Source organism: Oncorhynchus nerka, linkage group LG22 (assembly GCF_034236695.1).
Source record: "Oncorhynchus nerka isolate Pitt River linkage group LG22, Oner_Uvic_2.0, whole genome shotgun sequence".
Taxonomy (NCBI): Eukaryota; Metazoa; Chordata; class Actinopteri; order Salmoniformes; family Salmonidae; genus Oncorhynchus; species Oncorhynchus nerka.
In genome coordinates this window covers 76,571,660-76,584,543 of record NC_088417.1, presented here as the reverse complement: position 1 = coordinate 76,584,543, position 12,884 = coordinate 76,571,660, and the positions used below count along the sequence as shown (strand labels likewise).

Sequence of the window (12,884 nt, the reverse complement as noted above, 5' to 3'; positions counted from 1 at the left end):
TTTTGTTAACAACACTGTCATTTCAGATTTTCAAAAATATGCTTCTCAACCATAGCAAAACAAGCATTTGTGTAACAGTATTGATAAATCAAATCAAATCAAATCAAAATTTATTTGTCACATACACATGGTTAGCAGATGTTAATGCGAGTGTAGCGAAATGCTTGTGCTTCTAGTTCCGACCATGCAGTGATAACCAACAAGTAATCTAACTAACAATTCTAAAACTACTGTCTTATACACAGTGTAAGGGGATAAAGAATATGTACATAAGGATATATGAGTGAGTGATGGTACAGAGCAGCATACAGTAGATGGTATCGAGTACAGTATATACATACGAGATGAGTATGTAGACAAAGTAAACAAAGTGGCATAGTTAAAGTGGCTAGTGATACATGTATTACATAAGGATGCAGTCGATGATGTAGAGTACAGTATATACGTATGCATATGAGATGAATAATGTAGGGTAAGTAACATTATATAAGGTAGCATTGTTTAAAGTGGCTAGGGATATATTTACATCATTTCCCATCAATTCCCATTATTAAAGTGGCTGGAGTTGGGTCAGTGTCAATGACAGTGTGTTGGCAGCAGCCACTCAATGGTGGCTGTTTAACAGTCTGATAGCCTTGAGATAGAAGCTGTTTTTCAGTCTCTCAGTCCCAGCTTTGATGCACCTGTACTGACCTCGCCTTCTGGATGATAGCGGGGTGAACAGGCAGTGGTTCGGGTGGTTGATGTCCTTGATGATCTTTATGGCCTTCCTGTAACATCGGGTGGTGTAGGTGTCCTGGAGGGCAGGTAGTTTGCCCCCGGTGATGCGTTGTGCAGACGTCACTACCCTCTGGAGAGCCTTACGGTTGAGGGCGGAGCAGTTGCCGTACCAGGCGGTGATACAGCCCGCCAGGATGCTCTCGATTGTGCATCTGTAGAAGTTTGTGAGTGCTTTTGGTGACAAGCCGAATTTCTTCAGCCTCTTGAGGTTGAAGAGGCGCTGCTGCGCCTTCTTCACGACGCTGTCAGTGTGAGTGGACCAATTCAGTTTGCTATTGATAGCTAGCGTTAGCATTCAGCAGGCAACATTTTCACGAAAACCATTCAAATAAAATCATTTACCTTTGAAGAACTTCGGATGTTTTCAATGAGGAGACTCTCAGTTAGATAGCAAATGTTCAGTTTTTCCTGAAAGATGATTTGTGCAGGAGAAATCGGTCCGTTTTCTGCGTCATGTTTGGCTACCAAAAAAAAATAAGAAAATTCATTCATCAAAATGCCAAACTTTTTTCCACATTAACTCCATAATATCGACTGAAACATGGTAAACGTTGTTTAGAATCAATCCTCAAGGTGTTTTTCACATATCTCTTCATGATATATCGTTCCTGGAATTCTCCTCTCTGTCTCAATCACATGGATGAATGCGAGCAGCTTGGAGATTACGCAGCAATTTCAACAAAGGACACCGGGCGGACACCTGGTAAATGTAGTCTCTTATGGCCAATCTTCCAATGATATGCCTACAAATACGTCACAATGCTGCAGACAACTTGGAGAAACGATAGAAAGGGCAGGCTCATTCCTGGCGCTTTCACAGCCATATAAGGAGACAATGAAAAACAGAGCCTCAAAAATCCTGCTTATTTCCTGTTTGAAGTTTCATCTTGGTTTCGCCTGTAGCATCAGTTCTGGGGCACTCACAGAAAATTATCTTTAGTTTTGGAAACGTCAGAGTGTTTTCTTTCCAAAGCTGTCAATTATATACATAGTCGAGCATCTTTTTGTGACAAAATATTGCGCTTAAAACGGGCACGTTTTTTTATCCAATAATGAAATAGCGCCCCCATAGGTTGAAGAGGTTAACAAACAGATCACCGACCATTTTGAATCCCTCCACAATGCTATCTGGTTTCCGAGCTGGTAATGGGTGCATCTCAGCCATGCTCAAGGTCCTAAACGAGTGGCCTTCCGGGTGGCGCAGTGGTCTAAAGGCACTGGGTTCGAGCCCATGCTATGTCGCAGCCGGCCGCGACCGGATGTCCATGGGGCGACGCCCAGTGTCGTCCGGGTTAGGGAGGGTTTGCCCAGCAGGGATATCCTTGTCTCATCGCGCACTAGCAACTCCTGTGGCGGGCCAAGCTGACCAGGTCGCCAGGTGTATGGTGTTTCCTCCGACACATTGGTGTGGCTGGCTTCCAGGTTGGATGTGCGTTGTGCCAAGAAGCAGTGCAGCTAGGCTCAACCTTCACCTCTCCTGAGTCTGTATGGGAGTTGCAGCGACTGTAACTACTACCAATCGGATACTTCAAAATTGGGGAGAAAAAATGTCCTAAACAATATCATAACCACCATCGATAAAAGAGAGTACTGGCCAAGGCTTTCGACTCTGTCAATCACTGCATTCTTATCGGCAGACTCAATAGCCTTGGCTTCTCAAATGACTGCCTCACCTGGTTCGCCAACTACTTCTCAGATAGAGTTCAGTGGGTCAAATCGGAGGGCCTGTTATCCGGACCTCTGGATAGTCTCTATGGGGGTGCCACAGGTTTCAATTCTCAGGCCGACTCTTTTCTCTGTATACAGCTCTTGCTGCTTGTGATTCTCTGATCCACCTCTACGCAGACGACACCATTCTGTATACTTCTGGCCCTTCTTTGGACACTGTGTTAACTAACCTCCAGACGAGCTTCAATGCCATACAACTCTCCTTCCATGGCCTCCAACTGCTCATAAATGCAAGTAAAACTAAATGCATGCTCTTCAACCGATCGCTGCCCGCACCTGCCCGCCCGTCTAACATCACACTACTCTGGACGATTCTGACAACTACAAATACCTCGGTGTCTGGTTGGACTGTAAACTCTCCTACTAGACTCACATTAAGCATCTCCAATCTAAAATTAAATCTAGAATCGGCTTCCTATTTCGCAACAAAGCCTCCTTCACTCATTCCCTCGTAAAACTGACTATCCTACTGATCCTTGACTTCAGCAATGTCATTTTCAAAATAGACCCCAACACTCTATGTTGTCTATCACAGTTCCGTCCGTTTTGTCACCAAAGCCCCATATACTACCCACACTGCGACCCGTATGCTCTCGTTGGCTGGCCCTCGCTACATATCTGTCGCCAAACCCACTGGCTCCAGGTCATCTATAAGTCTTTCCTCGGTAAAGCCCCGCCTTATCTCAGTTCACTGTTCACCGTAGCAACACCCACCAGTAGCACGCTCTCCAGCAGGTATATTGCACTGGTCATCCCCAAAGCCAACACTTACTTTGGCCGCCTTTCCTTCCAGTTCTCTGCTACCAATGACTGGAACGAATTGCAAAAATCACTAAAGCTGGAGTCTTATATCTCCCTCTCTAACTTTAAGCATCAGCTGTCAGAGCAGCTTACCGATCACTGTACCTGTACACAGCCAATCTGTAAATAGCACACCCAACTACCTCATCCCCATATTATTACTTATCCTCTTGCTCTTTTGCACCACAGTTTATCTACTTGTACATCATCTGCACATCTATCACTCCAGTATTAATGTTTAATTGTAATTAGTTTCGCCTCTATGGCCTATTTATTGCCTACATCCCTACTCTTCTACATTTGCACTCACTGTACATAGATTTTTCTGTTTTTCTTTTCTATTGTGTTGTTGACTGTACGTTTGTTTATGTGTAACTCTGTGTTGTTGTTTTTGTCGCAATGCTTTGCTTTATCTTGGCCAGGTCGCAGTTGTAAATGAGAACGTGTTCTCAACTAGACTACCTGGTTAAATAAAGGTGAAATAAAAAATCTAATGAAATACAGATATATGACAGATACACCGATGTGTGTCATCATGACCAGATAAGTGTGAATTGGGTTGAGGTGTGGGTCAATGGACTGCAGTGAGGTGAAAAGGGTCAAGATGTGGGTCAATGGACTGCAGTGAGGTGAAAAGGGTCAAGATGTGGGTCAATGGACTGCAGTGAGGTGAAAAGGGTTGAGGTGTGGGACAATGGATTGCAGTGAGGTGAAAGGGGTCGAGGAGTGGGACAATGGACTGCATTGGGGTGAAAGGGGTCGAGGTGTGGGACAATGGACTGCAGTGAGGTGAAAAGGGTTGAGGTGTGGGACAATGGATTGCAGTGAGGTGAAAGGGGTCGAGGAGTGGGACAATGGAGTGCAGTGAGGTGAAAGGGGTCGAGGTGTGGGACAATGGACTGCAGTGGGGTGAAAGGGGTCGAGGTGTGGGACAATGGACTGCAGTGGGGTGAAAGGGGTCGAGGTGTGGGACAATGGACTGCAGTGAGGTGAAAAGGGTTGAGGTGTGGGACAATGGATTGCAGTGAGGTGAAAGGGGTCGAGGAGTGGGACAATGGACTGCAGTGAGGTGAAAGGGGTCGAGGTGTGGGACAATGGACTGCAGTGGGGTGAAAGGGGTCGAGGTGTGGGACAATGGACTGCAGTGGGGTGAAAGGGGTCGAGGTGTGGGACAATGGACTGCAGTGAGGTGAAAGGGGTCGAGGTGTGGGACAATGGACTGCAGTGGGGTGAAAGGGGTCGAGGTGTGGGACAATGGACTGCAGTGAGGTGAAAGGGGTCGAGGAGTGGGACAATGGACTGCAGTGAGGTGAAAGGGGTCGAGGTGTGGGACAATGGACTGCAGTGGGGTGAAAGGGGTCGAGGAGTGTGACAATGGACTGCAGTGAGGTGAAAGGGGTCGAGGTGTGGGACAATGGACTGCAGTGGGGTGAAAGGGGTCGAGGTGTGGGACAATGGACTGCAGTGAGGTGAAAAGGGTTGAGGTGTGGGACAATGGATTGTAGTGAGGTGAAAGGGGTCGAGGAGTGGGACAATGGACTGCAGTGAGGTGAAAGGGGTCGAGGTGTGGGACAATGGACTGCAGTGAGGTGAAAGGGGTCGAGGAGTGGGACAATGGACTGCAGTGAGGTGAAAAGGGTCGAGGTGTGGGACAATGGACTGCGGTGAGGGTCAGCTAAGCTGCAGGTCATTTACCATCACTCTTTTCACCGAGGAGAATTGATCCCATGAAGTGATGCTTTCTAGTACGTGAGAGTTTCCACCCACCAACACAGACTAGTAGACAGTAAGTCAAGATGGGAGCAGAGCAGGTATGGAACATTAGTGTCTGAAGCCTCTTTTGAAGGGCTGCCTCCCAGCCTGAGGGGGTCAGGAAGTTTCTAGCAGCACTGGTTCAGGTCCCTGGTGTAGCCTTGCATACCAGTAGTTCTGTGTGGGTTGGACGCACCATGACCACTCCTACTCTAGTGTCTGCTCTGCTCTGTTCAGGGACACAGTGGGCGGCTTTGCTGCCTGAGTGGAGTAAAGTTATGTTGGCCTGCTCTCCTGTTCCCGTTGACACGACCAAATGCCTGGTTGCTATGAGACAACCCTGCTGTCTTCATGGTGTCCCTGTACTGAAGGGTAGGAGGGGGTGTCAGACATGTTGTGTGTCTCTGTCACCTCCCTTACTGCTGTTTAATTACAACGGTTTCCTGGAAGTTAAGTTTGTCCTGCTGCTCCTTGTTATAGCACTATTAGTAAAACCACTGGAGTGTACATGCTGCACATTGCAGGGACAAAAGCTGAGAGACAATGATATATATTTTCTCTGTAAAATAAATAATTGAGAGGGTTCTCATTAGTTTGTCCATTGTCATAGAAACAGCTATCGCCGCTTTGTTAATTTCGAGCATTGTAAAATAATGTAATTAGAAAGAAGACCCATAGTCCGTCAACGTCATTGACATTGTGTTCAGTTATTTACATTTACATTTAAGTTATCTTCCCTCTGTGACCCTTCTGTGACCCTTCTGTGACCCAGAGCATCAGTAGTCTGCACTCTGCATGCCCCTCATGACTAATAAAACACTGCAATCTCATGAAACAATAAATATTTTCTTGGATTCCCTCCAGTCTTCGTCTTTCCCTCTCTTTTCTCTGGCCTGACTGGGCATTGATGTAGACCAGAAGGGATTCAAAATAGTCACATAAAAATCATTCCCCTATTGTGTTGCAACAGAGACTTCAGTGTGTTCCAGTCCCAGTGGATGTGAACTATGGTGCTGTTAGTCCCAGATCCCAGGGAAACCTCTGATGCCTCGCTGTTGTGTGCTGAATGGAAATAATAGGGGGATTGCTGCTGATCTAAACTGCTGTCATAGTGCATTTCCTTAGCTCTTAAATCTCCCCCTATCGCTGCCGCTTTTTCAGCCCAAAAACGCTTAAATGCTTATTGATGCTTCTGTTCTCTGATAAATAATTCAAACAGCAGCCCATTTGAATTCCTGACCGACTGGGCGTTTCTGTCATGTTTGTCTTACATATGGATTTGGTTGATTTATTGGCCCGGGTGGAAAGGTTGTCCAGGAGTGGACGTTTAGCATCATATTATCTGACAGAAACAGGATTAGCCTTCCCCCAGGGGTCCTGTGATCTAAACAAGGGTTTGATTACCTTCCCTTTGTGATTTTCCTGCATTGACTGCAAATCTCCTCCACCTGAGTCAATCTGCATTCTCATACACTCTCAACCTGTCTTGTCCTCAGGTTCAAACTCTGCAGGTATTTGGCAAATCACCCTAGCTAGCACAAGCTCGATATTCAACTTCGATACAAGCTGGTAACGGTTGGCATTTTACGTTCTGCTTGGTGGGAAGTGATGGTGTCACTGGCTGTACGTGTTTCACCTGGCCTACACTGCCTCATTCTAACTGACTGTACGTGTTTCACCTGGCCTACACTGCCTCATTCTAACTGGCTGTACGTGTTTTACCTGGCCTACACTGCCTCATTCTAACTGGCTGTACGTGTTTCACCTGGCCTACACTGCCTCATTCTAACTGGCTGTACGTGTTTCACCTGGCCTACACTGCCTCATTCTAACTGGCTGTACGTGTTTCACCTGGCCTACACTGCCTCATTCTAACTGGCTGTACGTGTTTCACCTGGCCTACACTGCCTCATTCTAACTGGCTGTACGTGTTTCACCTGGCCTACACTGCCTCATTCTAACTGGCTGTACGTGTTTCACCTGGCCTACACTGCCTCATTCTAACTGGCTGTACGTGTTTCACCTGGCCTACACTGCCTCATTCTAACTGGCTGTACGTGTTTCACCTGGCCTACACTGCCTCATTCTAACTGGCTGTACGTGTTTCACCTGGCCTACACTGCCTCATTCTAACTGGCTGTACGTGTTTCACCTGGCCTACACTGCCTCATTCTAACTGGCTGTACGTGTTTCACCTGGCCTACACTGCCTCATTCTAACTGGCTGTACGTGTTTCACCTGGCCTACACTGCCTCATTCTAACTGGCTGTACGTGTTTCACCTGGCCTACACTGCCTCATTCTAACTGGCTGTACGTGTTTCACCTGGCCACACTGCCTCATTCTAACTGGCTGTACGTGTTTCACCTGGCCTACACTGCCTCATTCTAACTGGCTGTACGTGTTTCACCTGGCCTACACTGCCTCATTCTAACTGGCTGTACGTGTTTCACCTGGCCTACACTGCCTCATTCTAACTGGCTGTACGTGTTTCACCTGGCCTACACTGCCTCATTCTAACTGGCTGTATGTGTTTCACCTGGCCTGCACTGCCTCATGCTAACTGGCTGTACGTGTTTCACCTGGCCTACACTGCCTCATTCTAACTGGCTGTACGTGTTTCACCTGGCCTACACTGCCTCATTCTAACTGGCTGCTACAAGCTGCCATGTTGTCATTGGCGCAACAGCCATGTGTGTACGCTCTCCTGTAAAGTGTGCTTGTGTAGCGGTAATTCAATGAACGCATTTTGTCATGAGCTTTATTTATTAACAGTGAACTGATTTTGCTTCTTGGCCCCAGACGGCCTTTGTAGAGCGTGGTCCTCTTTCTTGGTGGACACAAAGCCAGAGGACTGCAGCGCTCCAGTCTATAGCTAACGTACCACACACTGAAGAAATAGACTGGGGCGCTTTTCTTCATTGTCACAAAAGGCCAGCCACTCCGCTGGAGTCCCCACTCCCCTTTTACATAGTGATAAGACAGCCATTATCCTCTGAACCTTTCTTTGCACTCGGCCAGGAGAAAGGAAAGAGTGAGAGAAGGGAGGAGGATGGTAGAGAGAGAGAAAGAGAGAGATTTCTCCTTCCCTAGAGTGAGACTGGGCTTCACCTCTGTGTGGAGGGGTTTTGTGTGAGCCGTGAAGAGGTCCTTAACCTTCTATCAGATGGAGCCACATAGTTGTGCTCTGCCTGAATGGCTGCATTGAAAAGCCCTGAAGCAGAGGATATGCTTCTATAGACTTGGGGAGAGGAGAGAGAGAGAATGCAACGAGCTTCGGTCGGGCCGCTGGAGTGTGACCCTCTCATGATGTGCACGCACTGTGAAACACTCCATCACCGTTGAACTTGTGTCCTGCGTTGAATAGGCTGCCTGACAAACCTGTCCTCCCACTGAGGTGTCATAAAAACAGACAGACAGACACACGGATATCTTAACATCTGAATATGGGAGGCCTATAATACACAGCATTGATGGCCTATAGGCCAATTTATTTTACAAAGATGTGCTAGTGTTGCCACTGGCCGTTTGTACTAGACATTATATGTCAGCCTCAGGGAAACATACTACTATTTACCACTGTACAGTAAGCTGTATTCTTCATCGGAAATGTGTTCTAGGGAATTGGATGACTATAGGTGTGAAAAGAGGAAATCCTAGAGGACATATATCAACCAGTTGTATTTTTTCCCACCCGGCCGTATAAGCAGGTGGTTTAGGTCCATGTCCATTTGGAGGTGGTTATAGTACAGCAGCACTGGTAGGTGTGTGGTAGAGCTCTAGAGTAGACTAGTGCCTACATCCTGTGGCAGGGTGGCAGCGTTGCAGTAGGGTGGCTGCAGCAGTGTGGCAGCGTTGCAGCAGTGTGGCTGCAGCAGTGTGGTAGCGTTGCAGCAGTGTGGCTGCAGCAGTGTGGCTGCAGCAGTGTGGCAGCGTTGCAGCAGTGTGGCTGCAGCAGTGTGGCAGCGTTGCAGTAGGGTGGCTGCAGCAGTGTGGCAGCGTTGCAGCAGTGTGGCTGCAGCAGTGTGGCAGCGTTGCAGTAGGGTGGCTGCAGCAGTGTGGCAGCGTTGCAGCAGTGTGGCTGCAGCAGTGTGGCAGCGTTGCAGTAGGGTGGCTGCAGCAGGGTGGCTGCAGTAGGGTGGCTGCAGCAGTGTGGCAGCGTTGCAGCAGTGTGGCTGCAGCAGTGTGGTAGCGTTGCAGCAGTGTGGCTGCAGCAGTGTGGCTGCAGCAGTGTGGCAGCGTTGCAGCAGTGTGGCTGCAGCAGTGTGGCTGCAGCAGTGTGGCAGCGTTGCAGCAGTGTGGCTGCAGCAGTGTGGCAGCGTTGCAGCAGTGTGGCTGCAGCAGTGTGGCAGCGTTGCAGTAGGGTGGCTGCAGCAGTGTGGCAGCGTTGCAGCAGTGTGGCTGCAGCAGTGTGGCAGCGTTGCAGTAGGGTGGCTGCAGCAGTGTGGCAGCATTGCAGCAGTGTGGCAGCGTTGCAGTAGGGTGGCTGCAGCAGTGTGGCAGCGTTGCAGCAGTGTGGCTGCAGCAGTGTGGCAGCGTTGCAGCAGTGTGGCTGCAGCAGTGTGGCTGCAGCAGTGTGGCAGCGTTGCAGTAGGGTGGCTGCAGCAGTGTGGCAGCGTTGCAGCAGTGTGGCTGCAGCAGTGTGGCAGCGTTGCAGTAGGGTGGCTGCAGTAGGGTGGCTGCAGCAGGGTGGCATGGCCTGGCAGAGCTCCTCTTTATCCAGTCAGACAGTTCTATCAGATCCCTCTGCTCCTGTCTCTTCCCATCTCCTCCCTCACTCCCCATGGCCCTCCTCTACCAGCCAGCCTTGCCACCCTCCCTCCCACCGCGCCTCGCCCCCCTGAACTCACCACCCACCGGACCACACCGCACTGCCTCCCCAGGACCCAGCCTGCTCCTCTCCACACCACACATTACCTAGCGACTGTAACCAGGGAATGTGTGGTGCACAGTGACATTGAGATGTCCTATCTCCCCCTCTGTGGTTTTGTCTCATCCAATTTCTCGCTTTTTTATTGTTCTCTCAATGAGAAACCACGATGAAAATGAGTGGGCCTAAGTCTGTTTTTAAGCACTTCTTCTGAATTATAGGGAACAGATTTCTGTTTCACAATCTCTCGTGAGATGTGTGAGAATAAACATTTGCCGTCTGTGTCTCTCTGTGTGGCTTTATTGACCAGCATGATGAGAGTTGATATCATCATGGATCATGTTGCTGCCTGGTGGCACAGCAGATGAGGCTGGGGTTGGTTGGTGCAGTGAGGTGTCTCTGCCCGGTTGGCTCTAACTGTCTATGGTTCCATGAGGAAGACTATCCATTGTCCCCCATTGAAGGACACACACTATTTGCCCTCTTTTACTTGTCAGCATCTTTGCATCTTTTCCACACTACAGAGGCCATCACCATTGTATTTATTTTCCATGTCTCTCCTATCTGCCTTCAGACTAATGTCTGTTTTCCTCTTTGGTCTTTCAGGTAGAAGACGCCATGCTTATGTTTGATAAAACTACTAACAGACATAGAGGTAAGTCCACCATCCATATATTACCCTCCCCTGTGTTTTTCTTTTATGTGTATTCATGTGACAGAAAATAGTACATTTCTGTGGTAGTTTCCCTTGTAAACAGCACAAGGGTGATTCATTTAACATGGTGCCAGCTTGTTACAGTGCTTATCCAAGCACCTACGACCTGGATGAGGCGTGACTGAGGTTACAGGTGGTGGTGGGTGTTGTTTAGGAACACACTTGGGCTCTTCCTTTCTGGGTGTCTGTAGGGGGTTATGGAGCCAGCCGAGGGTGCTCTCTACCTGCTGCCTGGCTCTAGTGCTACTGGTCGCTGCGCTGGGAGATAACAGGAGAGATAAGGCCCAGGAGCAATGCTGTCTTTATTTCTCTTATCTGCTCTTTATCTGGGATTAGGGGGAAGCTTCTCTAAAGCAGAGGACTTTCCAAAGACAGACTATCTCCCTCTCCTTCCCTGAATTACAATAGCACCACCAGACACTGTGCCCTGTATATTGCCTCGTTATGGTTACGTACATTTCTTGTGTTACTTTTTCATTGATTAGATTCTTTTTACTTTTGTTTATTTAGTAAATATTATATTAACTCTATTTCTTGAACTGCATTGTTGGTTAAGGGCTTGTGAGTAAGCATTTCACAGTAAGGTCTACTACACCTACTACACGCATGTGACAAATAAAATGTGATTTGATTTTGATCTCCACAGCGCCAGCCAGGCCACTAATCACTAACCAATAGCAGGCTAAAAGACACTAAAACATCTTATATAGTCTACAGCCGATAGACAGACAGACATAGTGCCTCTGTTATTGTTCCTGTGGTCCACAGTGATGTGTAGCAATGCTGATGTGAAGCTAGTATGGAAACTATAAAGGCCACAGTAGTGCAGCCATTGAGGGGGTGCGTGCTTAGTCCTCTCCTGTACTCCCTGTTCACCCACGACACCATCATTAAGTTTGCAGACAAAAGCGACGGTGGTAGGCCTGATCACCGACCATGATGAGAGCCTATAGGGAGGAGGTCAGAGACCTGTCAGTGTGGTGCCATGACATCAACCTCTCCCTCAACGTCAGCACAAAAGAGCTGATCGTGGACTACAGGAAACAGAGGGCCGAGCGACGAACGACGGGTCGTTGTGTAGTGGAAGAAAAGCTTGTTGCGGCTTTACGCATTACATTGTGAGTTAACCCAACAAGGCTGTAGTGGAGTGGGTCAAAAGCTTCAAGTTCCTCAGTGTCCACATCACTAAGGACCTATCATGGTCCAAACACACCAACAAAGTCTTGAAGAGGTTATGAAAACAGCTCTTCACCTTCAGGAGTCTGAAAAGATTTGGAATAGGCCTCAGATCCTCAAAAACATTTCCAGCTGCACCATTGAGAGCATCTTGACTAGCTGGATCACCGCTTGGTATGATCTGCTTGGCATCCGACCGTAAGGTGCTACAGAGGGTAGTGCATACGGCCCAGTACATCACTTGGGCCAAGCTCCCTGCCGTCCAGGACCTCTATACCAGGGCATGTCAGAGGAAGCCCTAAAAATAGTCAAAGACTCCAGCCACCTAAATCATAGACTGTTCTCTCTGCTACCGTACAGCAAGTCCGGTACCGAACAGCGGTACCAAACCAAAAGGCTCATGAACAGCTTCTACTCCCAAGCCAGCAGACTGTTGAACAGTTAATCAAATGGCTACCATGACTATTTGCATTGACCCCCTTTTTGTTTGCACTGACTCTCTTGTACAATGCATTCACAACAGATTTCAATGCATACAATGCATTCACAACAGATTTCACAACAATTGAAGTGTGTACTCTCAGGCTGCTACTCTACTACCACATATCTACAACATAAAATCCATGTGTACATGTGTGTATAGTGCGTATGTTATATCATGTGTGTGTGTATTTGTGTGTCTCTACATAGTCCCTGCTGTACCATAAGGTCTATTTTTTCTGTTTTATAAATCTGATTATACTGCTTGCATAAGATACGTGGAATAGAGTTGCATGTAGACATGGCTCTATGTAGTGCTGTGCGCCTCCCATAGTCTGTTCTAGACTTGGGGACTGGTGACATGTCTTGTGGGGTATGCATGGGTGTCTTAGCTGTGTGCTAGTAGTTTAAACAGACAGCTCGGTGCATTCAACATGTCAATACTTCTCACAAACACAAGTAGTGATGAAGTGAATCTCTCCTCTACTTAGAGCCAGGAGAGATTGACATGCATATTATAAATGTTAGCCCTCTGTGTACCCTCTGTGCCCTCTGTGTACGTTCTGGGCCAATTGTGCTATTG

At 47.9% G+C, this 12,884-nt stretch overlaps 1 protein-coding gene across 16 annotated transcripts in view; it reads left to right on the top strand.

The window, feature by feature from the left end:
* The window catches only part of LOC115105761 (RNA-binding protein Musashi homolog 2), a 392,467-nt gene that overhangs the window by 188,658 nt on the left and 190,925 nt on the right, over positions 1 to 12,884 (top strand). For all 16 annotated transcript variants that reach the window (XR_003859911.2, XR_003859910.2, XM_029628126.2 and 13 more), the window contains exon 7: positions 10,537 to 10,585. Coding sequence is in view for 14 of the 16 variants with exons in the window: in XM_029628126.2 (XP_029483986.1) it covers positions 10,537 to 10,585 (49 nt within the window). In the remaining 2 variants the exon portion in view is untranslated. The remainder of the gene's footprint in view (positions 1 to 10,536; positions 10,586 to 12,884) is intronic.